Source organism: Leiobunum rupestre, chromosome 11 (assembly GCF_980474605.1).
Source record: "Leiobunum rupestre chromosome 11, qqLeiRupe1.1.hap1, whole genome shotgun sequence".
Classification (NCBI taxonomy): domain Eukaryota; kingdom Metazoa; phylum Arthropoda; class Arachnida; order Opiliones; family Sclerosomatidae; genus Leiobunum; species Leiobunum rupestre.
The window spans coordinates 45,747,525-45,775,010 of NC_143394.1; the positions used below are offsets into that span (position 1 = coordinate 45,747,525).

At 37.0% G+C, this 27,486-nt stretch overlaps 3 protein-coding genes across 4 annotated transcripts; 1 reads left to right on the forward strand and 2 right to left on the reverse strand.

Annotated features, from left to right (window-relative positions):
- Positions 1-1,278: 1,278 nt before the first annotated feature.
- LOC149923006 (cytochrome P450 2L1-like) lies at positions 1,279-3,244 on the reverse strand. The gene is made up of 7 exons (XM_090163125.1): positions 2,989-3,244; positions 2,794-2,918; positions 2,611-2,726; positions 2,134-2,551; positions 1,827-2,040; positions 1,576-1,760; positions 1,279-1,511 (listed from the first exon to the last, which is right to left on the reverse strand). The coding sequence occupies exons 1-7, from the start codon at positions 3,213-3,215 to the stop codon at positions 1,324-1,326; spliced, it is 1,473 nt and encodes a 490-aa protein (XP_090019251.1). The 5' UTR covers positions 3,216-3,244; the 3' UTR covers positions 1,279-1,323.
- A 4,645-nt stretch (positions 3,245-7,889) lies between these two features.
- Positions 7,890-12,436, forward strand: LOC149923007 (tudor domain-containing protein 5-like). 2 transcript variants are annotated; one of them, XM_090163878.1, is made up of 10 exons: positions 7,890-7,926; positions 7,996-8,304; positions 8,375-8,650; positions 8,719-8,901; positions 9,721-9,923; positions 9,988-10,135; positions 10,627-10,758; positions 10,823-10,918; positions 10,982-11,098; positions 11,166-12,436. In XM_090163878.1, the coding sequence occupies exons 2-10, from the start codon at positions 7,996-7,998 to the stop codon at positions 11,814-11,816; spliced, it is 2,115 nt and encodes a 704-aa protein (XP_090020004.1). In that variant the 5' UTR covers positions 7,890-7,926; the 3' UTR covers positions 11,817-12,436. The 2 variants fall into 2 exon arrangements, with proteins under 2 accessions (XP_090020004.1, XP_090020005.1); XM_090163879.1 differs by having other exon boundaries at positions 10,826-10,918.
- A 4,861-nt stretch (positions 12,437-17,297) lies between these two features.
- Positions 17,298-19,377, reverse strand: LOC149923008 (cytochrome P450 18a1-like). The gene is made up of 8 exons (XM_090163332.1): positions 19,148-19,377; positions 18,962-19,086; positions 18,776-18,891; positions 18,401-18,708; positions 18,230-18,339; positions 17,891-18,146; positions 17,645-17,829; positions 17,298-17,582 (listed from the first exon to the last, which is right to left on the reverse strand). Exons 1-8 carry the CDS (start codon positions 19,375-19,377, stop codon positions 17,407-17,409), a joined length of 1,506 nt encoding a protein of 501 aa, XP_090019458.1. The 3' UTR covers positions 17,298-17,406.
- Positions 19,378-27,486: the final 8,109 nt, after the last annotated feature.

The window sequence follows — 27,486 nt, forward strand, 5'->3', positions numbered from 1 at the left end:
AAAGGTATGTAGATTAAAAGTCGAATATCGCCATATAGCACTAAAATGGGTAAATAACCAACTTGTGGGCTCCAGTGGCGTCGCTAGGCTGTTTTAGGCATCGCTTGAGCGACCTGTAACATTTCTGAAGCGCCACCTAAAAGTTCCGTAAAGTGCCTCCTAAAATTCTGAATTTTTCCAAATTCAATTAGCGAAAAGTTTCTATGAAATGCTTCCTTAAAAATGCTCATCAAAAACTCATCAGCCCCATATCACTTAACGGGACGCCCCTGACCAGTGCTTATCGCTTAAGCACAGCCAGTTTTGAAATCCTGGTGACGCCACTGGTGATCTCTCGATCTCCAATATTCATAGAAGGCTACCAAGGACATGATATTTCCTTTCGATTAAGATATCGCGGGCCCTTCTTGTAAGTCTAATTCTTGGAGAGTTATGTGGAATACGGCCAAGGTCTATGAAGCTAAGCTTCGCTAATATGGAATACGGCGGCATCGGCTACACTGTACGAGTACACACAAATTGTGTGTAGAAACCAAACATTATTCTCGAAATTTGACAATATCTGACTGTTTAACGCGTAGAAATCTAAATTCAAGGTCCGGACAGATACGAATCTTTAAATAGGGGACCTTGAAGTCGTCGAAACTGTTATACAATTAGATAAAACTTTTTTTTTAATAACAAAACAAATTTCGATTTTTCTCAATGGTGGGCCCCTTGTTCCTCAATTGTGGACCCCCTATATATAGACTTAAAAATTAAATTTTGCAAAGTTTTATTCATAAATGGACTTGAGAGGACCCCTAACGCAGCACCTGGCAAGCTGACAAAACGATGGTAAAACCCGCATTTGCGTCATCCGTGGGCCAGTATAAAAGGGGTGTCGGGTCACTGGACAAATTATCTTTTGGTTCCGGAGTGTGACTTGGTGGGCCGTACCTTTTTTAACCTACTCTCTCCTAAAAAGTGTATTCTATACTTTTTTCATGCCACCTCAAAGTTGGTAAATAAAAATTATTAAAATAAAAATAATAGTTTACAGTGTGACTCTAGTACATGGTTTAAACATAAACCGACAATTTCCAGGCTTGACTCTATTCAACTCGAATTCCCAATAATTTTTTATTAATAGCACTAATTAGTGAGTCGGAGCTTCTGGGATTGACAACAAATACGAGTAACATTTAGAAACAGCTACTTAACTGGTTATCCTAAACCACGTGAAGTTAGAAAGACTATCTTTGTTTAATTTGATGAGGTTTTTCCCAATAGAAATAATTGCCGTTGGAATATTTTATTGATGGTACATTACATGTGCACTAGTTACAGTGAGTCAGAGTTTCTGGGATTGAAAATCACGACGGGTGAAATGGGTCCCACAACCAGGTCGTCGTTGTCTTCGAGAGAGATTCCTTCGGCAGGAGCGACAATTTTGTACTTTTGGAGGATGCCCATCAATAAGACATATTGTTCAATCAGGGCTTGTTGTTTACCCGGGCAATCGCGCTTACCTACGAGAGGACAACCATATTTTGAAGAATTTTACTGTTTGTGAATATAGAAACATTCCTTTACCAACTGAAAACGTGAGCTGTCTTTCGTTCGAATTGAGTTTTCCAACTTTGTCCAAGTAGCGTCCGGGGTTGAACTCTGACGGGTCCTTCCAGTAGTTGTCATCGTTGTGGACGGCCCAGATATTAGCTATAAAAAGAGACCCTTTCGGAATTACGCAGTCTTTCACTGGTATATCTTCTTTCGCCCTTTGGATAATTTTAAAGGTTAAAACTTATTGGATAGGCGTAGAAGCTTAATTTCTCAAAACATACAATCTCAACGAAGTGATTGGAACGACAGCCTTCCATCGATAGCACTCCCATTCGGGTCGCTTTTCAGTGCCGAACGATTGTTGAACTTCGTCAAATATCCGGTCCTGCACGTCTGGGAATTTGGCCAACAACATAATCATCCATTCCATAGCCGTGCGCGTCGTATCTGCCCCGCCGGTCAAAAGCAACTGGCAATTGCTGTTAAGAATTCCATCTAGAAAGCAAAGTGGAATTAAAATTATCATAACTTAAAGCTAGATACGGTAATCTATTGAAAGAGAAAATAAACTAAACCCAATTAGAATACCGCAATAAAAAGGATCTTCTCGATTCTCTCTCTGCTTGATAAGAAAATAATCCAAATAATCCCGGGGATTATCCCCATCCAACGTTTTCCTGTGTTCTTCAATTTGAATCCGAATAAACTCCTGCACTTCCTCAGAGGTTTTCTTCAATATTCTTTGCGAAGGCATCACTCGAGTGAGTATCCATCGCAGTTCTGGAAAGCAAGCGGTCAAGTAGGAAGGAGCGGCTTGATTGAGTATCGCTTTCTGCTGGTCGGCCATCGCCCCGGAAATCCGATCTTTAGTGGACAAGGTGATGGAGAACAAAGATCGCAGTAGGACGTTGTTGGTGAATTCCCTCAGAGCATCGCGGATATTCATTTTCTCCTCTCCGTCGGCAATACTCTTCTCGATGTTTCCCAACAAAGTGGTCATTTCCATCTGCGTTAAGGAGTAACGTTATTGGATTAGACAATCACGTTGCGAGAACTTACGCTTACATTCACAACGGAATGGAGATTTCTCAAACCAGTATCGCTCCGGAACAGGACTCGTAAAAAGTTGAGGAAAAATTTTCGGTGTTCTCTCCAGATCGTCCCATTCATTCCGGCCAAATCTTCAACCGCGTTTGACATTTGTTGAAAATCAGCAATAATTGAGCAAAATGAATGTCAAGATCATACTGTCATGCTCCGAGTAGTTGTAGAAAACGAAGGGTGGTCGATCTGACGACACGTCTCGGCGGAAAACGTCGTTGATAGTCTCGAAATCATTGAGCACAACCACAAAGCGAGATCCAATTTGCAATCTGCCAAAACATTACTTTACTTGAAATGCCAATTTTCGCTTTTTAGTGGTAAATCTACGACATAACTTACCCGATAACGGGACCGTATTTACGCGCCAATTCTTGGAAATGTCGTTCTGGATACTTGCCGAGGAATGGCAAGTACCCGAGAATAGGTAATCCCTTTGGACCGGGAGGAAGGCGACTAGGTTTCAGATTATTTTTAAAGTATAAAAGCGACGCCACGGAGACGCACATCAGAAGTATGGCGGTGCTCCATTGAAAAAAGAAATCTTGTGTCTTTAGTAAAGCGTCCATGGTGTGAAACTGTGGCGTATTATACGAAGTTTGGATACTAGCAATCAAGCCGTGTTATCTACGAGATACTGCAACTACGTGACAGATATTGATAAGATTGCGTTTGGAGGTCAAATCTCATAATTTATTTTTAAATAAGATAGATATAATAAAACGATAATATTATTTCGTTGCATCGTTTTTGAAGGCGCAGCATTATAAAACCATTAAACCGCCCAAAATATACCCTAATTTCTAGACTAAATAGATGTCGATCGAGCAAATTCAAGCAATCTGTATAACGGTTGTATTCTAATAAATACCTGAACGTTTCAATGCCACTGAAGCAAGCGCGTAGAAAATTTATTCCTCTATGGGGAGAGCGTGACTGCGCAAGTGAGAAGGTATCACAATTAAGAGACATTATCTTTTTTAAACATGGTCACTACTTGTGATACCTTCCCACATAAGTGAACAACGCAAATTTTTGCTGGTAGAAGAATATAAAGAAACGTGTTCTACGCCCCTGTATTAATTAGTTCAAAGTAGAACCATTGCTTGATTAGTAAAAGAGAATCTCCGCAAACGTTTAGGACTAAATTTTTTCTCATTTTCCGCTCTCGCTGTAATTTGACATACCAGCTATATAAATAAGCAGCTAGGCTAATATCCAAGGCACCACCTTAGGCCTAAGTCATCGAGCGACCTTTAAAGCCTTTAATTCAGGTGGCCGGGTTACAACGCGTAGGAGGGTGGTGGCAAGCCCTGCAAGCAACGCGAGTCAACATCTCCCTACACTAACTATTACCGTTAACCTCAACAAGTTTTTATGGAAGGGGTAACCGAAGAGCTTGGGGGAAAACCCCTTAAGCCAGTGGGGAGAAAACTCAACTAGGGTTCGGAAAACCGTTAAAATTAATTTCGAAATAAACGGTTAACTATGATTAACCGCAAAAACAGGTACATTTCATCGGTTATTTATTCTTTTGATATCGAAAGGATAATGTTTTGAGATATAATTATAAATTTTAAAATTTTGTTCAATCGATATTTTGAAATTATTAAAGTTCTATAAAATACTGATACTTCATGGCAGCGACGGTGATCGGAAAATTTTTCTGTGGGGGCAAGGGGCATTTTTTTTTCATCCAAAAATGCATATACATGTACTTAAAACTTAAGCAAGAAAATGTACAGCTCTACATTTTTATTACTATATATATTTTTTTAAAGTGTTCTTTCTAATATCTCATCCGTCAATGAATACATAATGATAATAAAAGTTAAGTCATTATCTTTAGAAAAATATCTGTGTACATGGCTAGATAATTAAACCCTTCTTGGCCACATACTAAACGAAGGTATTTTAGGTAAAATAAGGTACACGACGTGGCAATTTTCTGTTTGGACGAATCTATCAAAATCAATTTTACGGTTGTACCATCTTAATGCTACTCGCATCTGCAATCTAAAAATAAATTCTGTAAAAAGACCGAATTCGGACCCAAATAAGGCAGTGAGATTATAATTTTTTCCCCGATTGCTATTTTTCCTCAATTTTATTTCTGTGGGGGCTCGGCCCTCGTTTGGTTTACCCCGTGGGGGCTCAAGCCCCCGAGCCCCCACGGCATCGCCGTCACTGCTTCATGGAGTTAAAAACACTTTATTTACAATATAGTATAGCTTTCGGGCCGCGGTCCTTCCGCAGCTAGTCAATATTACAATCTAAATTTTATTACATTTTTTATCATCATCGTGAGATGATGAGGCAATTTGTTTTAATGGAGTTTCAGTTTCGGCCTTTGTAAAATCATAATAAATATTAAATTCTGCCATAGATTAAAATCATTAAATAATGAAATTATCGGTTTACTTACTTATGTGTAAATGAATTCGTCAACTTGACTGATAGACTGTTCGTTAACTACCTATATTCAACTTAATAATTAATAATTATTCCTTAAAAATGACCAAGCAGAAGAACCTATTACAAATAGCCCTAAAGCCGCAAAGGAATGCCATCCGAGAAGATTCTGAGGTCATTGGGATGGTGGAGTTTCAGTTTTGGCCTTTTGTTTAGACATATTGACTTCCGGCTACAACTATCCCTAACGCCACCCTTTCAGGTGCGCCTGGGCTAATAATATCAGGCACTCTTTTTCATATCACCGCGTCTTTATTGAATACTTTACAATTAAATTATAAAAAAAATATAAATGGCCGGACGGCGCCCTAGGGCTTAGCCCTTCGAAGCCCAATGGTAGAGATGGGCCTGACACCGCCATCCAAGAAAATACTACACTCTAGCCTATTAATTGAAATTTAGATTAACTTACTTGGTACGTATTGACGTCCTATTACAGCTAGGCTATTAATTGAAATTTAGGTTAACTTACTTTCGTCGCGACATATTGACTGCCTACTAGAACTAGTCCTAACGCCGTTAAGTACGTCATGCGAACTCCAGGAGAAAAAGCAGGTTGGCCCCACGGACCGTTCATGAAGTGGGCCCCTCAATCATGATAGCGTTATAGTTGTTAAAGCTGGGGCCCTTTGTCTTCTGGCAGCCCAAAATATTAGGCCCAGTCCGCCACTGGCTCCATGAGTGTATTTCGTAAAGTTTCAGGCGGAATAGCGGCCAACTTAACTAACAACAAGGCTAAGTGGCATAAGTCGTGCAGAGTACAGTATAGTGCTCAAAAACTTAAACCAGCTGTCAAACAAAAAGTACGTTGTGAAAATACATATGATGAGAATTCGAAACGGATATGTTATAAAGAAAAGTGTTTGTTTTGTAACTCTGGGAATTATGGAAACGATAAAATTTGGCGTATGGTTACTTCGGAGTCACTAAAGCGCAGAGTTTTGAAGATTGCGAAAGATTTGAATGACCAAAATATCTTAGGAAAATGTCGAGACACTGACATGTCACTACTTGAATCGAAATATCAAGAAAATGCCTTGTTTTATATTACCATCATCCCGAACGAAGTTTAAAAAACTCCCATCCTATGTCTAAATGTTTTTGTGCGATAGCGACTGTTCTGTGACTGGGGATCAGTGGCGTACAGTATCTACACCGGAATTACTTGAAAAAATTCGTAAATACGCCGAAGATTTGCAAGACGTTACGCTTCTACGTAAAATTTCAGAAGGCGAATTAATTCAGCTAAATTCTTCGTACCACGCCAAATGTCTTGTAGGCCTGTATAACCGAAAAAAAAGCGTCGAAAATAACTACGAAAATTCTAATAACTTGGCGGTATTTGGTGAAATAATTGATTTCATTAAAGTAAAGATTTATCAGGGACATTCACAGACCCTTAAAATTGTAGACATAGCGAATTTGTACCAATCTAAGCTAGATGATTTGGGTATTCTGTAGAATGCGAGAGTGAACTCTACACTATTAAAGGAAAGAATCCTAGCAGAGCTACCAGACTTGTATCGACTTGTATGCATGCACAGTTGGTAGAGATGTAGTTATAGCGTCACATGCTTACGTAAATCAAACCGTAAAAAGCGCAATTAACGTGCAAAACATGGACGACGAGGAATTGATTTTGAAAAAAGCGTCAATGGTTCTTAGGAAGTACACGTTGGAAACACCGTACAAATTTGACGGAACTTTTAAGCCAGGAGAACAACAGAAGGCTGTTAGTTCCGTAGTTGTCCGTTTCATTCAAGGGCTGTTAGAAGGTTCCCGTACCTCCGATGTATCGCAAGCTGTATTAACCATTGCGCAGCTAATCGTAAAGAACAGTTTTCGTAGAGTTCAAAACAAGGTTAGTGAACATACCAAGAGTCAAAACGAAACTCCAGTCTCGACGTCCATTGCATTTAAAGTACACGCATTGACTCGTAAACGAGAGTTAATCCATACTCTACAACGCCTTGGAATTTGCATGTCTTACGATAAACTGAATCGTACTGTTTGAGGAAGAACAAGTAGTATGTCCTCGGAAATTGAAATGCGCTGCTATGATACGACACGCGATGTCAGTTGTGAAGGCATGTGTTCAACATCTCAATCCTGGTCAAGTTCCAGTAATTGCTTGTGATCAGCCCATATATGCATTAGCGAAAAATATTCAGTAGACTTGGCCCAGTACTTATGGCGAGGATCATTTCGTAGTCATGTTCGGTGGTCTCCATATCGAACTTACATTTGATAAAGTTTTGGGAGACTGGCTAAACAACAGTGGGTGGACATCTGCGCTCGTTAAGGCGGGAATTGCTGTATTTACCTTCCGAAAAATATGAATTCGAAAACCACATTTTGGATAGTTGCAGCCTTCTCTCGCATTGTACTTACAGCTAAAACCGTTAATGAAAGTGGAAAAGACCACTAATGAATCAACAACACCTGTAAATGGTTATTTGCATCAGTGCCTTCGTTATTCACAAAGTAGACCTGATCACTAGATAAAATAAGCTTCGTGCGCGCGGCGTAGATGGTGTTACTGTCGTTTTAGCCAAGAATCTAATCGGTGGGGTGCCCGCCATTCGATTAAGCGTTCTAGTTGGTTATCCGATTTCTATGGTGGGAATTCGTGTAAAATTTACTATCCAACAATGGGAATTTCAACTTTCAAACATTGGCAACACTGCCTTTGAGCGGTGCCTCTGAATGAGCCTGAGGCATAGTTATGCTTTTAGTTACGGTTTTTATTTCAGAATTCTCTGCAGAGAATAAAACGCCTTCTTCACAATTCAACCATTTCCGTTAATTGTATATTATTGAAAGTTGCTTTGGTAAATTCTTTTATTTTGGCAATTTTTTATAAGTTTTACATTATAGATGTCTGATTCGTCAGAAGTGGCGGCACTAAAAAAAGTTTGCCAAGAAGTAAAATTCCATGAAAATGATAATAAAATTATAGTTGAAAATTCCCAGAATGAGAGGGTCACTGCGTTCACAAATGTGCAGTTTAATGATAGGAAAGTTGTCACAATACCAGAAACGTCACAACATGCATCGTCCCAACAGAATTTTGGAGAATTTTCCGCTCAGGAAAATGTAAATGACAAATTGAAAAAGAGAATGCACAGAGTGCTAAATCAACATCCAAATGGATTATGCCTTGATATGTTCTTAGATGAATATGAAGTAAATACCTATTTGTACATATTGTAACACTTTTTTTTCGTGCTAATTTTATAAACATTTCTGTAATCAGAGGATCAATCATGAAACATTGAATTTAGAAGATATCGGATATTACAACATCACTGAATTGGTGGACCAAAATCCAAACATTTTTGGAATTTTTTTTTCTGATGACCCTAAAAAAAGTGAAATCATTTATGATGCCCAATCACAAACACCATATTTTATCAGTTACACCCCCCAGAAAACGAAGGACATTCCAAAGGATATAATTTGTAATATTAAGTCTATTCTCAAATATTATCCAACTGGAATATCTGTACAAGAGTTTGAAGAGATTTACAAGGTTATAATACATCCACAATGTATTTATGAAACTTAATATTTCGTCTTAACTGTTATGGTCTTTTTTAGATGAACTGTAAAAGCAAATTACAGTGGCGGGATTTTGGTTTTAGCACTAAAGATGACTTTTATCTGAAACTTTCGCAATATATTGAATTGGTCCTAACAATATCACGTGGTGAAAAGTATTTGCAATTGGATGACCAGAAATCTGTATTCATTTCTCCATGTACCATTTTATGCGGTAAAGAGGTATGGCTAAAAATGCCTACAGGGATGACACATGTCTCGGGAATCAGGGAATTTAAAAATGGGCCTAGAGAATTTGAAAAAATTCAGAGAATTAAATTTTATCTGGACACTTTTTGAATTTAATTTTACTCTCAGGGTTGCGATGATACCTGAAATTCCTGGAAAAGTTGTGAATTTGAATATGGGTATGAAAATCGAGGAAAAGTCAGGGTTTTTTAAAAATTAGTCTAAAAATCAGGGAATTTAATTTTGGTTACAAATAGGAAACGTTTACTAAAATATAGGTTAAAAAATTCTAAAATCTTGGCACAAAATAAGTCAGGGGAAATCTCCGGAGATGGTCAGGGAAAACGTGGAAAAGTTAGAGAATTTGAATATGGGTATAAAAATCAGGGAAATGTCAGGGAATTTAATTTCAGTTGCAAATTAGAAACGTTTTTCTAAAATATAGGTTAAAAACTTAAAACATAATAAATCTTGTCACAAAATAAGTCATTAAAAATCTCTGGAGATGGTCAGGAAATTTGATTGTGAAAAAACTGCCAACCTTGACTAGATCTATAGGAAATTCTATAATTATAATTTATTTCCATGAAAGTTTGACTAATTTTTTCAAAACTGCAATAACCTTTTTACTGAAATATAAGTCCATTTAAATTTATTAACTTCTGATAAAAGTAAAATATGAAATAAAAATTTTCGCCTCAAAAAGTAAGGGAAAATCTCTTATTATGGTTAGGAAATTTGAATCTCATAATTTTGTGGCAACCCTGGCCTAACAACAAAATGTAAGATTTAAGTGTTTTCCCTTTATTTTAGCAAATTGCATCTCCTGTTGTTGGTGTATATGTCCCAGAAGATGCAGCCACTTGCGAAGATAAATACATACCACAAACAATTCTGAGTCACAAGGATATAATGAGAGTTAAAGTTTCAGAAGTCCATAGTCCAGGATTATTTTTTATACAGCTTCTTGGTGAACCATATGCCAATGCCCTGGAGAGTTTAATGGATAACCTTAAGTATTATTTATCGTTTATAATTTAAATATAGAAGCTTCTACTGGCATCACTTCCTTTTATTCAGACAATTCTACCAAAGTTATCCTATATCTCAGAACTACAAGATTCCACACCACGAGTTTAAGATGTATTTACCGTGCGCCGCTTTGTATGAGGGAGATTGGCATCGTGCTATTATTGTGGACTTGCAGCCTCAAAATGAAACTGTCCAGGTATAACTCTTTCCTGTGTAAATGGAAAACTTTCACTTAAATTCTTTTGTTTAGGGCCTAAACTAGTGGGCAGTTCTAAAACTCGGATTTGCAGTTGTAAAATCAGATTTGGGCAGTGCTAATAATCGTGAATTTATCGCTAAAAGTATAAGAAATTTAAAATACCTGATTACCTCATGGGAGATGTCAATGTCCAGTACAAATTGACAAACGCAGCCAATTTTGCTGAACTATGTTACTTATTTACAGCCCTTTTTTATCTCATTTTTGTGAAAATATTTGTCTGCTACAAATTCTGAATTTGGTGATTCCACTGATCAGGACTCGTTCCAGTTGCTTTTATAGCTCATTGAAATTATGCGCTGCCTACGTTAACGTAGGCAGCGAATTATGTTATGTGGGTTTAGTTGGTATATTGCGGCTCGCTCGCTGTTAATTTTTTTTGGGCAGTTCTAAAAAATCCTGATTTTAGATCTTGCTTTTGTTTAAAGGTTTTTTACATTGATTATGGAACAAGTGACAGGGTTTTGAAAGATAACGTCCGTTATATTCCTAAAACGTTTATAAAGCTACCATCACAGGCTATTAAGTGCCAATTGGGTTTACTGGATCCTATAAATTTGGTATGAAATATAAGAAACCTCTTTTTAAGTTTTGGAATCTTGATATTGTTAATATTTTCTATAGCAGCATGGTTGGACTACCACCTCTGCTGAACGTCTGTTTGAATTAATTAAGCTAAAAGATCTGCAATGCAAATTTCTGCACACATGTGGCCTTGATGTAATATTTTTACTTCCCCTTTCCTTCTTGTGAGTTAAATTATATCAAATATTTGATTATCAGTATAAGAAAGGTCTGGAAGTTCTTATATCTGACACGACTGGCGAGGATGACATCCACATCAATGATTTAATGATTCGTGAAGGCCATGCAGAAAAATGTCAAGCGGATGTTAATTTGGTAATTTCAAGCAAAAATTTCTACCTCAGACTAGACAAAGTTATATTTTTGCGACCTTTTTTGATAGATTAGCAATTTTGAAAAAGATGAAGCAGCTTCAGTGAGGAGCTCTGTAATGGCTGTGGTTGAGGAATTTGATCAAAAGCCACATCAAATGGTTGCAGAATCAGAGAAAGTGCCAAATAGACCAAAACCAATGGTTCCAGAATCAGCGCAAAGGCCAAAGATAAAGTCACCCCCTGGTGGTTTTGTCGAGGGTCAAACACTTAATGCGGAAATATTGCAACGCATCCTTGAATTGAAGCGTAACAAGCCTCCCCAATGTACCAACATCAACAACTTTGACTTCAGTATTTTTTCGGGGGTCCCATCCACACCGTGTCCAAACTTACTATTGACGCCTCAATCTCTTAATCCTAGTCGCGCTTGTACCCGAATGACTTTTAGTCCTATTCAACCACTAAATTTAATACGCAATGTGACACCGGACATATTGAACTCTATTCAAGGTGAACCCCAGCAAAACTTAAATCAATTTAGAAGTGCTACATCTCAATTATCTCAACATTTTTTTGAAGCTACACATCTATCCTCGGAAAATATTTACATTTCCGAATCACTTCCATCAACCCCGCTAACTTTGTCTAAAGGTTCCAAAATAAATGAAAGTACAGATTCAAAGGACCCAAGATCTCAGAATAGCTACCACCCAAAATAACGTTATAAGTTATAACATAAGTTAATGATACCTCTAAGTAGACAAATAAGACCTTTCAAGGTGGAATCTTTGTCCAGAAAATGTGATGTCTAATCTTGTCTCTCCGATTCCCGCGAAAATGAAAGTTTTGAAAAATATCTCGGACCCAGCGCCGCTGTGCGGTCGAGAATGAAACTATATTGGGCTGAGAAATAAACCAATAGCAAAAAAACGTTCTTTGGCCTCTGCCGGGGGGGGGGGGGGGGGGAACGAATTTTCTAAGGGAATACCGAAATTTATCTCTTGGGGAAGTTCAAGCTAGCCTTGCACCAAACGGGATTAAAGAAACGTCAGCTTCGGCAGTTCGAAGTCTATGTTAAGGCTACTTTGATACGCAGTACGGAGAGACATAGGTCAATTTGTACAAGCATATCCGCCATAGGCAGCATAGCCATTTGTCTACTTAAGAGGTATCATTAACTTATGGTTATAACATACTTTTTACTGAAAACTATAACGACGCCTCCTTTGATTCTCCATTGAAACCTAGATAGGTAACGGGTAAAGCAAATTCTATTAGTTTTTCCTCATTGTTATTCGTAAATTTGACGATAATTAATAAAACTTGCATTTTAATATAATTTTTGAATCGGTTGCTTATATTTTGATAAGTTAATTTATCTATTAATTTTGTATTAAAAGAGTTGACAGTTTGACACTGCATCACAAGAGTTCATGTAAGAGGGTTTGAAGTTTCAAAGGTGAAACATCTAACACTATTTTGCCGGTTGATTATCTAACTGGATTTGCCTGTGAAGCGAGGGCAAGTTGCTTGTGCGTAACTCTTCACCTTAGTCAGTTCAGTAGCTTCCGTGAAAGGCACCTTTTCAGTTTTCTGCATGGATAGTGATTTCTCCAGTTGGAATCGACGATCCTTCAGTGATGCGCGTTTTTACCGTTAACACATCTAACAGGATTCTTTACCAGAAGCGCTTTTGCAGCTGTTACATGAGGGGGGGTCCAAAACCCCATGTAACCAGTCTCATAATAGTTCTGTTCCGCAAAAGTTGTTTTTGGACAATACAAAATTGAAGTACAATTAATTTTAAAAGTTTAAAAGCTCACGTAAAAAAACGATATCAGTTAAATATTGCGTGCATAAATGATATTGATCTGTAGGGATGCAACGGTTCCATTTATTTGGACTATTTCCGTTCTGGTTCTTAAATTTTCGACATCGGTTTCGGTTCTCGAAATTTAGTACCTATCGGTTCCGGTTCCTAAACGGTTACTGTAACTCCAGTGTGTTTTAATGTTAATTGATATTAAATATACAAAGGGGCGTAGGAACGGTTGTGGAGGCGTACCATGTACCCTTAAAACTTGAAAAGGTTGGAAATGGGCGTCAAAATAGTTCAAAAGAGGCGCCAAATTCAACCTCGAAGTTGTACCCCCTTAAATCAAAACGTGTTTATGCGTCTGAATAGTGAATTTAAATTAAATATAAATAAATCCCAACACATTTATTTTAGAATATAAAATTTGTTTCAAATTATGTTTTAAAAATAGTAATACATTTATAATGCATCAAATAATTACCTCGTAGAGAAAAATCGGTGAGCTGGCGTTGTAAATTTATCACTTAATTTTTTTGCTAAGCGACTTCCACTTGTGCCGGTTTTTACCGACTGAAGAAACTAAAACTAAAACTACCGTGAATTGAGCCGGTTTCTAAAACCAACATTTTGTGGACGAGTCCATTTTCACTTTCCCTAAGAAATTGAGAATACGTAGGGGGTGTTTTAGTTTTCAGTTTGTATGATGCGAAACAAGAGTCAGTTACATACAAACGCAGATAGAGCTACCTGAGTTAAACCAGTGGGCCATGCAGTCCCAATGAGTAGGCTCACGCGAGCGGACGGTACAAAGATTGAATGCCTAGTACAGACATAGCTATAATCAAAAGAAATGTATTTATTATTTTTTTTTAATTTATAATTTATATTTTTTGTTGCAGTGAAACCGATTTTCTATAGAGGTAGTTCATTTTTAAAAATACAAATAGTCTTATGATATGACTGTATAAGTAGATAAGTCCATTAAGAAAAGGGGTAAAAAAGCTAAACCCTAAACCAATTTGAAGAAATTTAAAAACTTACAAATAGCTCGTACCGGTCTTCGAGCAAACCAAAAGACGCGAAACTCGGACAAAATAGATCTTCGAGTGCAAAACTAAATTAAATTAAATAAATTAGTCAGAAATCCAACGGTAGACCGGTTTCGTCCTATTTGGGAGTAGTCAGTATCGTGCGGGAAATCTGGCATGCGACTATTAAACCGAAAAGACAAACTAAGCCTAAACATTAAAAATTTCAAAACGAGTTGCGTAGCAACGGAAAGTCGAAAAGGGGGAGGGTTGTGGACATAGATATAGGAAACGTATATAAAGGTCTAGATAAAATATTTCAAAGGGAGTGAATACGGAGGTGACAGCTAGCAGAAACGCGTAATTTCTGCAGGCTATCCTTATAAGGCGCTATCTATCGGTAAGAAAGCTCGTGCTATCGTCGCGAGAGCCATTGTCTCCGGCTTAAAAATGATACTAAAAGTCATTAACAGATGGTGTCTAAAGACTACGGCCTGGGGAAAGGTCAAGCACTTAGTACTAAAATGCTAAGAGAGCTCGCGCTCTTGGTCACGTGCCTTCCTCGGTGTCTGCTAGGTGTCAATTCCGTATTTTATGTTAGGCTTAGACGCCCCGAAATTTATCTAGACCTTTATATACATTTCTTATATCTATGGTTGTGGAGAATAGTATATACGAAATGTAACGTTAAATTTCTGGCTTAAAAGGTCTGTTAAACGGAAAATTCAACAATTAATAAAAAATGCAAGTATTACTCTCAAGTACAGACTTCTGCGTTTGAAGCAATGTACATTGAAAATGTTTTCCCGGATGATACTTTTCGGGAATTAGAATGCCCAGAGTCAGAAATGCTCTTATAGTGAGAGCGCATGGTGATAAATTGTTCGAAATTGGTATACAGCTCTGAAAATTGATATACACGTGCCTTGAACTATACTCTCGACTACCTAAATTTTAGTTTTCAAAAAAACCGACTGGAAAAACTTTTATAAGCAAAAAACGCCCTTGTTGCCGAGGCCGTGCGCATCTTAGTTTATTTATGTTTTTAAAATATATTGATCTATATCAAAAGTCAAAATTTCAGCCAGAGATTCCAACAGTAGACCGGTTTCGCCCTTTTGGGGCTCATCAGTACTGTGTAGGAACTCTGGCTATCCTCGGATATTAGTTTTACTGATATCGGCAGATTTCCGAGGATAGCCAGAGTTCCTACACAGCACTGATGAGCCCCAAAAGGGCGAAACCGATCTACGGTTGGAATCTCTGGCTGAAATTTTGACTTTTGATATAACTATCTTAACGTTGGATTTCAACGGAAGCCCGAGCGTAAAAGATGTCTGCTGAATAGCGACCGCCATGCAATAATTGGTGAAGAATTTAACTATAAATTGCACTGGACTGCTCACATATAGGGCACTCTGATTGTTTATTATATTGATCTAAGTTGCACCGCATCTCCGCAACTTTAGGAATAAAAAATGGTAAATCGCGTGTAGCTCGCGTGGTAAAGGTGGTAAAGTTATGAATTTTTTTTATGGTAATACGTGTCACAGTGCTACTTAAAACCTGATATGGAACCACATTGAGGTATTTTTTTTACTTGACGTTTTTTACCATTTTTAATTTTTCTGAATAGGGAAAAATGTTAAATCGCGTGTAACTCGGGTGGTAAAGGTGGAAAAGTTTTGAATTTTTTTTATGATGATACGTGTCGTAGTACTACTTAAAACCTGATATGCCATTTTTCCCTATGGAGAAAAACGAAAAATCGTTAAAAACGTCAAGTAAAAAAATATCCCAATGTGGTTCCATATCAGGTTTTAAGTAGCACTGTGACACGTATTACCACAAAAAAATTAATAACTTTACCACCTTTACCACGTGAGCTACACGCGATTTACCATTTTTTATTCCTAAAGTTGCGGAGATGAGGTGCAACTTAGAACATATATTTTAAAAACATAATTAACTAAGATGCGCGCGTCCTCGGCAACAAGGGCGTTTTTTGCTTATAAAAGTTTTTCCAGTCGGTTTTTTTGAAAAATAAAATTTAGGTAGTCGAGAGTATAGTTCAAGGCACGTGTATATCAATTTTCAGAGCTTTATACCTATTTCGAACAATTCGGGTATATTTTGTAACCATGCGCTCTCACTATTAAAGAAAGTAATTTTATCTCAACTAGTTGGTAAATTTTTCCTACGCTCAAAGAAAACTAGCCAAAAAGGAAAATAGGAGGTCCCTTTAACATCACTAACTTCAACCTCTTGGCATCACTTAGATTTCACTCTTGTCAGCCCAGATAAATATGTCGATTTATTTTACTTCTTTTTCGTATACACATCTCCTAATTCTTCTGATGCCACAATAGGCCATTGCATAGTTGGGTGATTACTTCTATATGGTTCATGCCCAGCAGATATTTAATAACTCGTTTATCTTAGGGAAGCCAAATATACATTGTATATTTCCCTATAAAAAGCATACCCTACAATCCATTTCAAATTTCTGGAGCTTGGCTTGCGATTCCAAGAAAAAAAATACGTTTTTTGTTTGTATTAATCAAAATCAGCGTAACCTGGTTGTTATTCTGCCAACAAAAACATATGAGCTAATTTCTCTCTGGTAATGGACGCTTCAATAAAAGATACTCGGTTTCTACTCCCCTCTCCAAATTCATCTGGGAAGGAGCTATTTCCGGTCGGTCGGTTAAACGGTTAGAATGGCTAGCCAAAAAGTCATATTTAAGCCAATTGGAGACGCGTTTTTGCCCTCATGAGAATTTTGCGTCAGATAAGAAACGCGTCGGCTCACGTGTATAAGGAACATACTAATGTTAATTTTCGATAATATATTTTAAGGTAAAATATATAATGTTACTAAAACTAAGTATAAGAAGATAATAATATTATTATTATCATCCTCTTATGGTATAAATAATTAAAATTATATGTAATATTTTTATAATACCGGGCAATTTTAAATCTTCTCACGGAGGCAGAGTTAATTCATTTCGTATAAAATTATCTTATGGAAAAAGGTGAAAACTCATTCCTTTAGAACTAAACATATTACTTTTTCAGTACGGTATGCAACAAGTGTTTCCTTTAAACCAGGTAGCTTTTTTGGCATGTTAATGCTTAGCAAAAAAGCGATGTTACGTTCGAGAAAGTTTCCAGCTTTCTAATATTTCAACAAGCACTATATAAATAATAACTTATGAGTCCTGGCTGTCGGAAATATTACTTGTTGGAAATTTCTGGGAAGATGTTTTATTTAAGCGCCTATTGAACAATAGTTTTTCGTCGATGTAGATGAAAATTAAAGTTAATTTGAACGATTGACAAGAAGTGCTGCAGCAATTGAATATTTATTGACTCGCCATTTTTGTATACACTAAGCCGCTATTAAGAAGATCGTTTAATTTTTCTTCAAATATTGAAGATAGCTGAGGCTTTTAAAAATAATTAAGCTCTACTAACGAACTTTACCACCGGCGAAGCTGGACCATGGATCAAACCGTCATCCTCTTCGAGGGAAATTCCACCGGGGGGTGGTTGGACCTGGTACTTCTGAAGAACAGCCACCATGGCGAAAAAGAGTTCCATCAGCGCTTGTTGTGAGCCGGGACAGTCACGTTTACCTAAAGTACGTACATTCGTTTCATCAGAAAATGTTCGGGAAGTTTATCGAGTAGATCCTCACCGTAGGAAAAGGCAGCCATTCTCTCGTTTACGTTGGTTTTTCCATTTTCATCCAAATAGCGTTCGGGCTTGAACTCCGACGGGTCCTTCCAGTAGGTTTCGTCGTTGTGAATGGCGAACAAATTACTCACGATGTGAGATCCTTTCGGTATGACGTATCCCTTAACCGTAAAATCCTCCAAAGCCCTTAACAATCAAAGATATATTGTCACCTTTAACTTACTACAACGATATAAACGGCAAGTACAATCTGACGGTGCTCATCGGTACTAAGGTTTTCCATCTCTGACACTCTAAAATGGTTGCCATGGTGTAAGGTAGAAGGTAGCGTTCTTCCCAGCGTGGTTTCTGTTCTTTGCCAAATACCTCGCGGATTTCCAAGCAGATTTTGTCTTGGACATCTGGATTTTTGGCCATCAACACTAACATCCATTCGAGAGACGTCCGCATTGTATCGGTGCCAGCAAGCAGTATCAACTGGCAATTGTTGTTTAAAATTTCGTCTAAACGTGTTTCGCAAATAATAATAATCAAGCTCCGTTTGATAACAATAGAATGAGAACAACAACTTTTAAACATATTTTACCGCAATAAGTGGGATTGTCCGGATTATCTCGTTGTCTTATTAGACAGTAATCAACGTAGTCTCTGGGGTTTTCAGGATCCAAAAATTTCCGGTGTTTGTCAATTTGATCTCTTTCGAAATATAAGTATATAATTATAATTAAATTTACCATGACTTTTCACAAAGTCCTACCGAATAAATGATGTGATTTCGGCAGTTGATCGCTTTAAAACACGCTGCGAAGGTAAAATGCGACGAAGTATCCAACGCAATTCCCGAAAACAACTGATGAATGTGAACGGTACTCCCTGGTCAAGAAAAGGTTTCTGTTGATCGTACATAGCCTGGGTCAAAGGGTGGCTGAATGGCAAGCTAACGGAAAACAAGTATCGTAACAGGACATTGTTGGTCACTTCTTTCATCAAATTACGGACGTTAAAGGACGATTCGTTGGTTCGAATTTTGTCGTCGATTTGTTTAATCAAACCCTTAACTTCTTCCTGATTTGAAAAATATTGAATTCAATATCTTTCAAACAAAAAGCTGAAGACGCGTAAGGCGACTCACGAACAAGATGTCTTGAAGGCTATGCATCCCCGGTTCGTTTCTAAACAGAACTCTCAAATAGCCGACGAAGAATTTGCGGTGATCTTTCCATTCGTGCCCATTCATTCCGCCCATGTCTACATTGCAAAAACGCATTGCAAAATAATCATAAGTAATTGGGAATAAGAAAATAAGATTTAGGTTTACGATCAAGTTTAGAGAAGTTGTGAAATTCCATGTCCGGCCGCGCGTTAGTGGCATCTTTGCGATACGCTTCGTTCGTCGTTTCGTAGTCATTAAGCACCACTAAATATTTGGTACCCAGCTGAATTCTTTAAAACGATACACAAAATAAATATAAGATTGAATTTCAGTTTATGAACCTAGCCTTACCCGTAGATAGAGCCGTATTTATCTCCAATTTCTTTGAGTCGCTTCTCCGGAGAAAAGAGAAGAAACGGCCAGTAGCCAACCAAGGGCAAACCTATTGGCCCAGGAGGTAGCCGCTGCTTGGACCATATCGTGTTTGCAAACCAGTAGATGGACAAAACTAACGGTATTACGATGAACAACTCTATTCTGTATTCGTAAGGGATGTTGGTAAGAGCTCTAAAAACCTCCATATCTGTTTCGGAAGTTAATTTAAGAACTGAATTACCAAACATAAAACTGTATATAAGAACCAAAAGATAAGAACTGAGACTAATGTGAGAAGATTATAATTAATCTGCTTCGAGTGAATGTCTCGGCGATATGTTATTACTAACAAAATTGTAAGATATCTCAAGGCAATTATAATTAAAAATAGAAAAATAGAACGAAATATGTTATTTTTTCCAGCATTTTTTGCGAGCATGGACCCAGAAAGCATCAGAGCGTTCTATCGACACGGTAGGTGTGGATATTGTGACAAGACGCAGCTGTCCCTTCAGAAATAGGGCTTGCTATCACGAGGTACGATAGGCTAGGAGCTATCTGAATTTCAAACGATTCTGTGATTGTTTAATTCACTTTAGACGTTAATGAAATACCTTGTCGTTTTCAGTTTAAATTAAGGTGTTTATCTTATATTTCGAATAGATAATAAAATCTACGCTAAACTGGCTATTACTAAACGACTGATTTCATTCAATTAATTATTTAACGACTTTTCTGTAAATCTGATTGGAAAATAAATAATGAAATTAAATCCTTGTGTTAGCGAGTCGTATAAAGAACTTTCTATTTCAAGAAGAACAAGTTGGCAAGCCAAAATGTACCTCTCCTCGGAAGAATTGTCCCTAGTGGTATTAATTTCTCGAGATAACCCTTAAAGATATATCTCCGCAATTTAGAGTTATTTGTTTAAAAATTTTATCCCAGTTCTATCCCGCCCGGTATAAAATTTTAATTATAATAATTGAGACGAAACGACCAATTTTAATTCAGAATATCATAAGTTAAGTAGTTACAAAAGTGAGTTAGACGTACTATAACAATGCACATTTGAATTAAACCCTTTTTACAGTACAAGTTTATCAGTTAAATATAATACGAAGCAAATTTTAATGAAAGAAATATCTACAAGGGGATTACAACGACCGTTCGCTTTTTGGTTTATAATTTTAACGGAATCGGGCCGATTTTAATTAAACGATAGTTTATCGAAATTTTGTTAAAAGAATATTCCCTAAGGCCGCGCGATAACTTTACGAGAATAATTTCCCGTCGCCGTTATATCGAAAATTTATTTGGTTCGGGATTGCCAGAACTGTAATGTTGTGGGCGAGTGATTAGAAAATAAAATGGCAACCAGAATTATGCAAAATTATAAATGTTTATTTTTATTCAGAACAGTCTATGGAACGTTCTCGATTTAACTTTCATCAATAATAATAATAATAATAATTGTACAGAACTGGTACTCAAGTGTCTAAGACTAGATTTGTCTTAGTTCATGGTGATTGAAAAATAAACCAAAACACACTTACACTTAAGTTAATATCATATATTATACTGAGTAATTTTAACTCAATTCAAACTAACTACCTAACTATAAACTCTGTCTTAATTAACAGCTGAGAGCTGTTCGCTACTAATTATTTCCAATCTACTTAATTAACCTCACAGGTTGAGTTGATAATTTCAAGGGTATAATTTGGTTATTCCAATTCAAAAAATAATAACAATCAATTTTATCTTACAGCTGCATTGAGTTAGTTCACAATTACTTAACACTTTAAGTCTTAAACACGCCCTGTTCATACACTTAAGTCCATTCACTCACGTTCCAAACGCGAAACACAATTTAACTCTTTTCTTGACCGAAGACCGAACATACTAATTAAAACCGCAAAGTTACCTCATAACTTTTGACCGACACCAGGACCCTGTCCTGTAGAAGTTCGTCTGACAGCCAAGAACTAAGAAAGACTAAATCTTCTAAATTGACGGCAACGGCCTTATATACCTCTATTTGGTGTTTCTTTTTTGACCCGTCGAGATTTGACTAAAGTTCGAAAAATTGAAGAGATTATATTTTTTACCCGGTTTGATTGATAGTTCTCCATACGGTGGCGCTATATTATTACTTTGATATAGTTTCCGCGGGAGTTTTGATTAATTATCCTTTTTCTAAGCGTTATTAAAAGGTAACAATGAACTACTTTTTGTGTTTTAACGAAATTTTGTTAAGAATTTAACAAAAATTTAAAACAAAACAAAAAACCGTGCCAAAGAATAAACAAACAAAGTTCAATAAACAATATTGTATTAATCCGTTTAGTAAAAAAACCCGCCTTATCATAATTGTTCCTTTACTATAATATTTTCCCTAAGGAAGTCAATGGCTCGGCGGTGAACTATCCGCATTGTTACAATGCGACCCGAGTTCAATTCTTGATCACGACCAACTTTTACATTAAAATACTTAATTATTTAATAAAATATAAGATTCATATAATTTATAAATATTTAATAAAATATAAGATTAATATAATTTATTAATATTTAATTAAATGTAAGATTAATATAATTTATAAATATTTCATTAAATATAAGATTAATATAATTTATAAATATTTAAAATGATGTAGAATAAATTATAGTACCTAACGTTATAACTTTGTAAAGGACATTCGCCAAAGCTGTTTTTTAGAAAAACACCGTAAAATAACAAGCGTTGGTGGCTGAGTGGTTAGAGTAAATCTCTTTCACGAGGCCGGCGCCAATAATTCGCAAATGGACACTAAGACGAATACCGTGTACAATTGGTGGAAACCCTGCCATTGGACGTTGAGAGGTTGCATAACACTCAGCACTCTGTCTGTCCCAAAGTCATTAAGAAGTTGGAGATAAAACCCCCGTACAAACACAACAGACTCAACATCCACAACCATCATAACACGAACTCAACATTCACAACCTACGCATAAACATTACAATAACTAAATACCCAATCAAACTGAGTTAAAACCATCACGACGGTGAGCGTTAACGAAAAAACACCATCCAAACCAAACCCACCCGCAAAATAATTCGTTAACGCTCACCGTCACACGGTGGTTTTGCCAACCCTACGAGAAAATGCGAACGCAGAGATTTCGAGACATTGCGTACGCAATGATTAACCTTTGCACGGAAAATGCGAACGCGTTCGCACCCCGGACAGACCCACAGACAGACAGACAGACAGACCCACAGACAGACACGGTGATTGTAATACCCCTCCAGGGTACAAAGTACCCTCGGAGAGGTAAACATGAAATTATAGATAGCATCATCATAGTTCATCGTAAATTTTACAACCCAAATCTGTTTCACCAAATATAGACCATATTTATTTCTTACTCAATCATATTATCACCATATATTTTGTATCAATAAGATTCATACTTGTATATCCATGGTTGATAATTCTTGGTTTTTGTTTTAAATTGGGCAAATTATAATTAACGCCATGGTACTAGGAAACAAAAATGTCCCTAAGCGTTTTAGTTAAAACTGTTAAAAATACTAAAAAAAAAATAAATAACTAAATTTTATTTTTCTTTAAAACTGTTTTCCTAAATTCCATTGCTTATAACTACCTTATGGTAGTTCTATTGTTGAAGACACATGGTGCTTGTACTGTTTAAGACCCATGATGGTGCTTGTACTGTTTAAGATCCATGATGGTGCTTGTACTGTTGAAGACACATGATGGTATTTGTACTGTTGAAGACACATGATGGTATTTGTACTGTTGAAGACACATGATGGTATTTGTACTGTTGAAGACACATGATGGTATTTGTACTGTTGAAGACACATGATGGTATTTGTACTGTTGAAGACACATGATGGTACTTGTACTGTTGAAGACACATGATGGTATTTGTACTGTTGAAGACACATGATGGTACTTGTACTGTTGAAGACACATGATGGTACTTGTACTGTTGAAGACACATGATGGTACTTGTACTGTTGAAGACACATGATGGTACTTGTACTGTTGAAGTCACATGATGGTACTTGTACTGTTGAAGTCACATGATGGTACTTATAGTGTTGAAGGCACATGATGGTACTTATAGTGTTGAAGGCACATGATGGTACTTATAGTGTTGAAGGCACACGATGGTACTTGTATTGTTGAAGACACATGATGGTACTTGTATTGTTGAAGGCACATGATGGTACTTGTATTGTTGAAGACACATGATGGTACTTATAGTGTTGAAGGCACATGATGGTACTTGTACTTTATAATCGTGGTTGATAATTCTTGATTTTTGTTTTAAATTGGGCAAATTATAATTAACGCCATGGTACTAGGAAACAAAAATGTCCTTAAGCGTTTTAGTTAAAACTGTTAAAAATACTAAAAAAAAATAAATAATTAAATTTTATTTTTCTTTAAAACTGTTTTCCTAAATTCCATTGCTGATAACTACCTTATGGTAGTTCTATTGTTGAAGACACATGATGGTGCTTGTACTGTTTAAGACCCATGATGGTGCTTGTACTGTTCAAGACACATGATGGTATTTGTACTGTTGAAGACACATGATGGTACTTGTACTGTTTAAGACACATGATGGTACTTGTACTGTTTAAGACACATGATGGTACTTGTACTGTTTAAGACACATGATGGTACATGTACTGTTGAAGACACATGATGGTACTTGTACTGCTGAAGTCACATGATGGTAATTGTATTGTTGAAGACACATGATGGTACTTATAGTGTTGAAGGCACATGATGGTACTTAGTGTTGAAGGCACATGATGGTACTTATAGTGTTGAAGGCACATCATGGTACTTGTATTGATGAAGACACATGATGGTACTTATAGTGTTGAAGGCACATGATGGTACTTGTACTTTATAATCGTTTTTGTTCATTTCGGTTTACGGACTTGGCGAGCTCAACACATCACAAATAGCTTTTACTATTCCCGCTCTTATGGTATGACCGCGAGATCGATACAAACCATAAAAAACTGAAAACTGTTAATCAATAATAAGTCATGGAAGGAAAGATGTGATCCATTCCGATGGAATACAAAATTAATCCCGTTGAAAACCTACCGGCAGTAGCTCAAATGCCACGTATACATTATACAAATGCTTTACTGCAAACCGCAATTTCCCAGTTAGCAAATTCAATGTACTCTTCATACTAGACAGAACGGTACGCGTCATGATCGAGAAAAGTCATATAGTTCCATAACATCCGGCCCAAAACGCACGCCTATTTTAGATTTTCACTGATCCCGCGGCATTTAAAAGAAGATTGCTCTGGTTGAATGCTTTCGTTTTTTAATCAAATTTGGAATATTTTCGCCAAAATCCGAACATCTCTCCCCTAGTCCCCTTCAAAATAAGTTTCGAATTCCCCAGTTACCCAGGGATCCTAAAAAAAAATTATTGGGGAGAGGTCAATGCAGCACCTTGCCCCACCCAAATGACGTCCCTGAAGTTACTCTCTATAAATTTATTTTTTGCCTCTTTCTCTATTTTTAGTTTTACCATTTAAATTTACTGTATATTGAAATTTGAATTATGTCTTCGATTTACAGAATACAGACGATCTTACAATTGTTAGTATCTGTGTACTGGAATTTGTCTCAGGTTTAGACCATTTTCGGTTTGCTAATTTTGAGCCCGGTTTATCAGACAACGGCGTGCTATAGGGACTCAAGAGTTCGGACAGTTGTCTGACCTAAGCAATATGATTATATAAACAAGGTCATACGAAAGTTAAAACACAAAATAGCTAGTTCCCCGATGATTTCTATCATCGTGAGAATAAAACAGGTAAGCAATATACTTGTTTCCAATCCCTTCGTCACCGCTGCAAAGAACAACATTTTAGAAGTGTAGTTATTTTCTATAAATCAGTGAATACGAAGAAGATAAATGATACTTAGGGGAGGTTTGAGTTACCCAAAACATTTCTGTTGCCCCTAATGAAATTTCTGTAAAACATCTCCTGACAAAGGTCCACAAAATCTTTAGAAAAATTCCGGCAGAATTTCAGGACATGACTCAGGCAAACATTCCTGCTTCCAAAAACAACTGATTCTGTGGCCCTTTAACAGGAATCATATATTGCAAAAATCCAAATATCATGATAGTGAGAATATATATACTTAGGCCTAGGGTGGTGCCTAGCTGATTATTATTATTATTATTATTATTATTAAGTTCAAAATTTCATTTAGAAATATTCATGTATCGGGTACTTCCAGGAAAGTTAAATTCTGGTGGGCATTTTTTAAAATTCAATCTCAGCTCACAATCCGCTCATTCTAACCTGATATATTTGTACCCCACGCTCTTCTCAAGAACGATTTAGATAATTTATCTATCTCATAAATGCTCATATATACTGATAGCTCATCTCTTTTCTTCTTTCAATTTTGTAAAGAAAGCGACTGCTCTCTCATTTTCTAATTGAATACTGCTAAAGCTCTCGCGCTCTCAGCTCAAAGAAATATAGTAAATAAATAAATAAAATGTGATATGAAGCTTTAAGGTGTCATACTTCTTCATTTCATTTCAGCGAAAGGACTGCGAAACGCGATGGAAGTGTAGACTGCAGTTCACATCGCGGCCCCCACTTATTAATTAATTGCATTAAAGCTTAAGTTGGTTAGTGGCACCCCTGTAAGAAAACGCTCGCACCCCTTAAGTATGTTGGCCAAAACATCTTTATCCACCCATCATTCTCTTAATTATTTGGAAGTGTTTTGAATATTAATTTCCAATAACAGGAACTCAAAAAATCCATAACTGGGTTAAGCCAACAGTACGCACCACACAGGGCCGGATTAATCAATAGGCCGAATAGGCTTGGGCCTAGGGCACCAAGCCTAAAAGGGGCACCAAGAGGGTTCGAAAAAAATTAAAGTACAAAACTTTAATCATTTGCTTTTCACAAAATATTTTCCGGAGTAATTTTAGTAAATGCGTCCATCCCTATGAACTAAAATAGTTTGATTGTCACATTCTCTGACGGACTGCCGTCTAGCCCCTGACGACATACTAAATCTGGCAGCAAAATTAATTTTCCTTCCATTTCTCAATTATAAATTGAGGAAGCGCCTAGCTCGCTATTGAAAGGGGGCACCAACATTAACTTGGGCCTAGGGCCCCATAAAGTCTTAATCCGGCCCTGGCACCACACTAGACAATACATTTAAAGGTGACCTTTTATCAAAATGAGGATGTCCATTTTGATAAAAGGTCGGAATTCCTTATAGACTAAAAGCCTGCAAATCCACTGCGGCGACGGAGAAAGTTCTCTTTATGACCGCCGTACACCCAGCGATTGACCGCACTCTCCAATACTCCAGGGGATCCAATCCCTAATTGTTTCTTCTTTGTCCACTTCCGGACTCGTTGGAAGCTCATCATCTTTCGCTCATCTCGCCAAAGAGCAGCTTCGCCGGGTTGATCTCCTCCTCGGGATGCGGCGTTCCATCAACCTTCACGGTTACCGAAAGATAGTTTTTCAAGATTGTTCAGGCTTCCTCTTAATATCGACAAAGGAATTCCGGATACACTACATTGAAATAACCTTATGTTAAATTAAACGAATAGGGTATGAGGTAGCCGCTGCTTGGACCAAAGCGTAGTCGCGAACCAGTAGATGCTAATTTGAATAAACCGTTGATACTAAAAAAGGCAGTAGCTCTGTAGCTGCTTTTATAAACAGTTTCTGATAATGTTGTTCTCGAAGTAGGCCGTTCACGAAGGCGTAATTAACTTAAAGTGCGGCTCCAAAACTGGCAGTTCTTTAAAGCACAACTCCCCCAAAGTTAGCGACTACCTTTTAAGTAATTCCCAAAAATTAGCAGATCCTTTCAAGTTCAGTTTATTCAAAGCGCAGCATCATTAAAGAGCAGATACATTGCTCTGCAGCTCCTCAAAAAACAGTTATCAAAAGAAGTTTCCTCAAAGCGCAGCTTAATTAAACTGAAAATTCCTATAATTAATTATGAAAATATTTCCCTTGTGACAATCGTATTTAGTTGCATTCCTTTAGTAATTTACTCTTGTGACAGATCATATACGTCGTGACTCTTCCCCTCGTGATATTCCCTTAGTAAAATAGTATCTTATGACATCCCTAATAATTGACAATGCCACCTAATGACATCCCCAATAATTGACAATGCCGCCTAATGACATCCCCAATAATTGACAATGCCGCCTAATGACATCCCCAATAATTGACAATGCCGCCTAATGACATCCC

Excerpts from the sequence above, each read along its gene's own strand:
- LOC149923006 (XM_090163125.1), bottom strand. The coding sequence starts at position 3,215 with ATGGACGCTTTACTAAAGACACAAGATTTCTTTTTTCAATGGAGCACC. Across the intron at positions 2,919-2,988 it reads AAATACGGTCCCGTTATCGG|ATTGCAAATTGGATCTCGCT; the intron begins GTAAGTTATGTC and ends ATGTTTTGGCAG. Across the intron at positions 2,041-2,133 it reads AGAAGATCCTTTTTATTGCG|ATGGAATTCTTAACAGCAAT; the intron begins GTATTCTAATTG and ends TTTGCTTTCTAG.
- LOC149923008 (XM_090163332.1), bottom strand. The coding sequence starts at position 19,377 with ATGGAGGTTTTTAGAGCTCTTACCAACATCCCTTACGAATACAGAATA. Across the intron at positions 18,892-18,961 it reads CAACTTCTCTAAACTTGATC|ACATGGGCGGAATGAATGGG; the intron begins GTAAACCTAAAT and ends TTTGCAATGTAG. Across the intron at positions 18,709-18,775 it reads GCCTTCAAGACATCTTGTTC|GAAGAAGTTAAGGGTTTGAT; the intron begins GTGAGTCGCCTT and ends TTTTCAAATCAG.
- LOC149923007 (XM_090163878.1), top strand. The coding sequence starts at position 7,996 with ATGTCTGATTCGTCAGAAGTGGCGGCACTAAAAAAAGTTTGCCAAGAA. Across the intron at positions 8,651-8,718 it reads AGTTTGAAGAGATTTACAAG|ATGAACTGTAAAAGCAAATT; the intron begins GTTATAATACAT and ends GGTCTTTTTTAG. Across the intron at positions 10,919-10,981 it reads TGCACACATGTGGCCTTGAT|TATAAGAAAGGTCTGGAAGT; the intron begins GTAATATTTTTA and ends TTTGATTATCAG.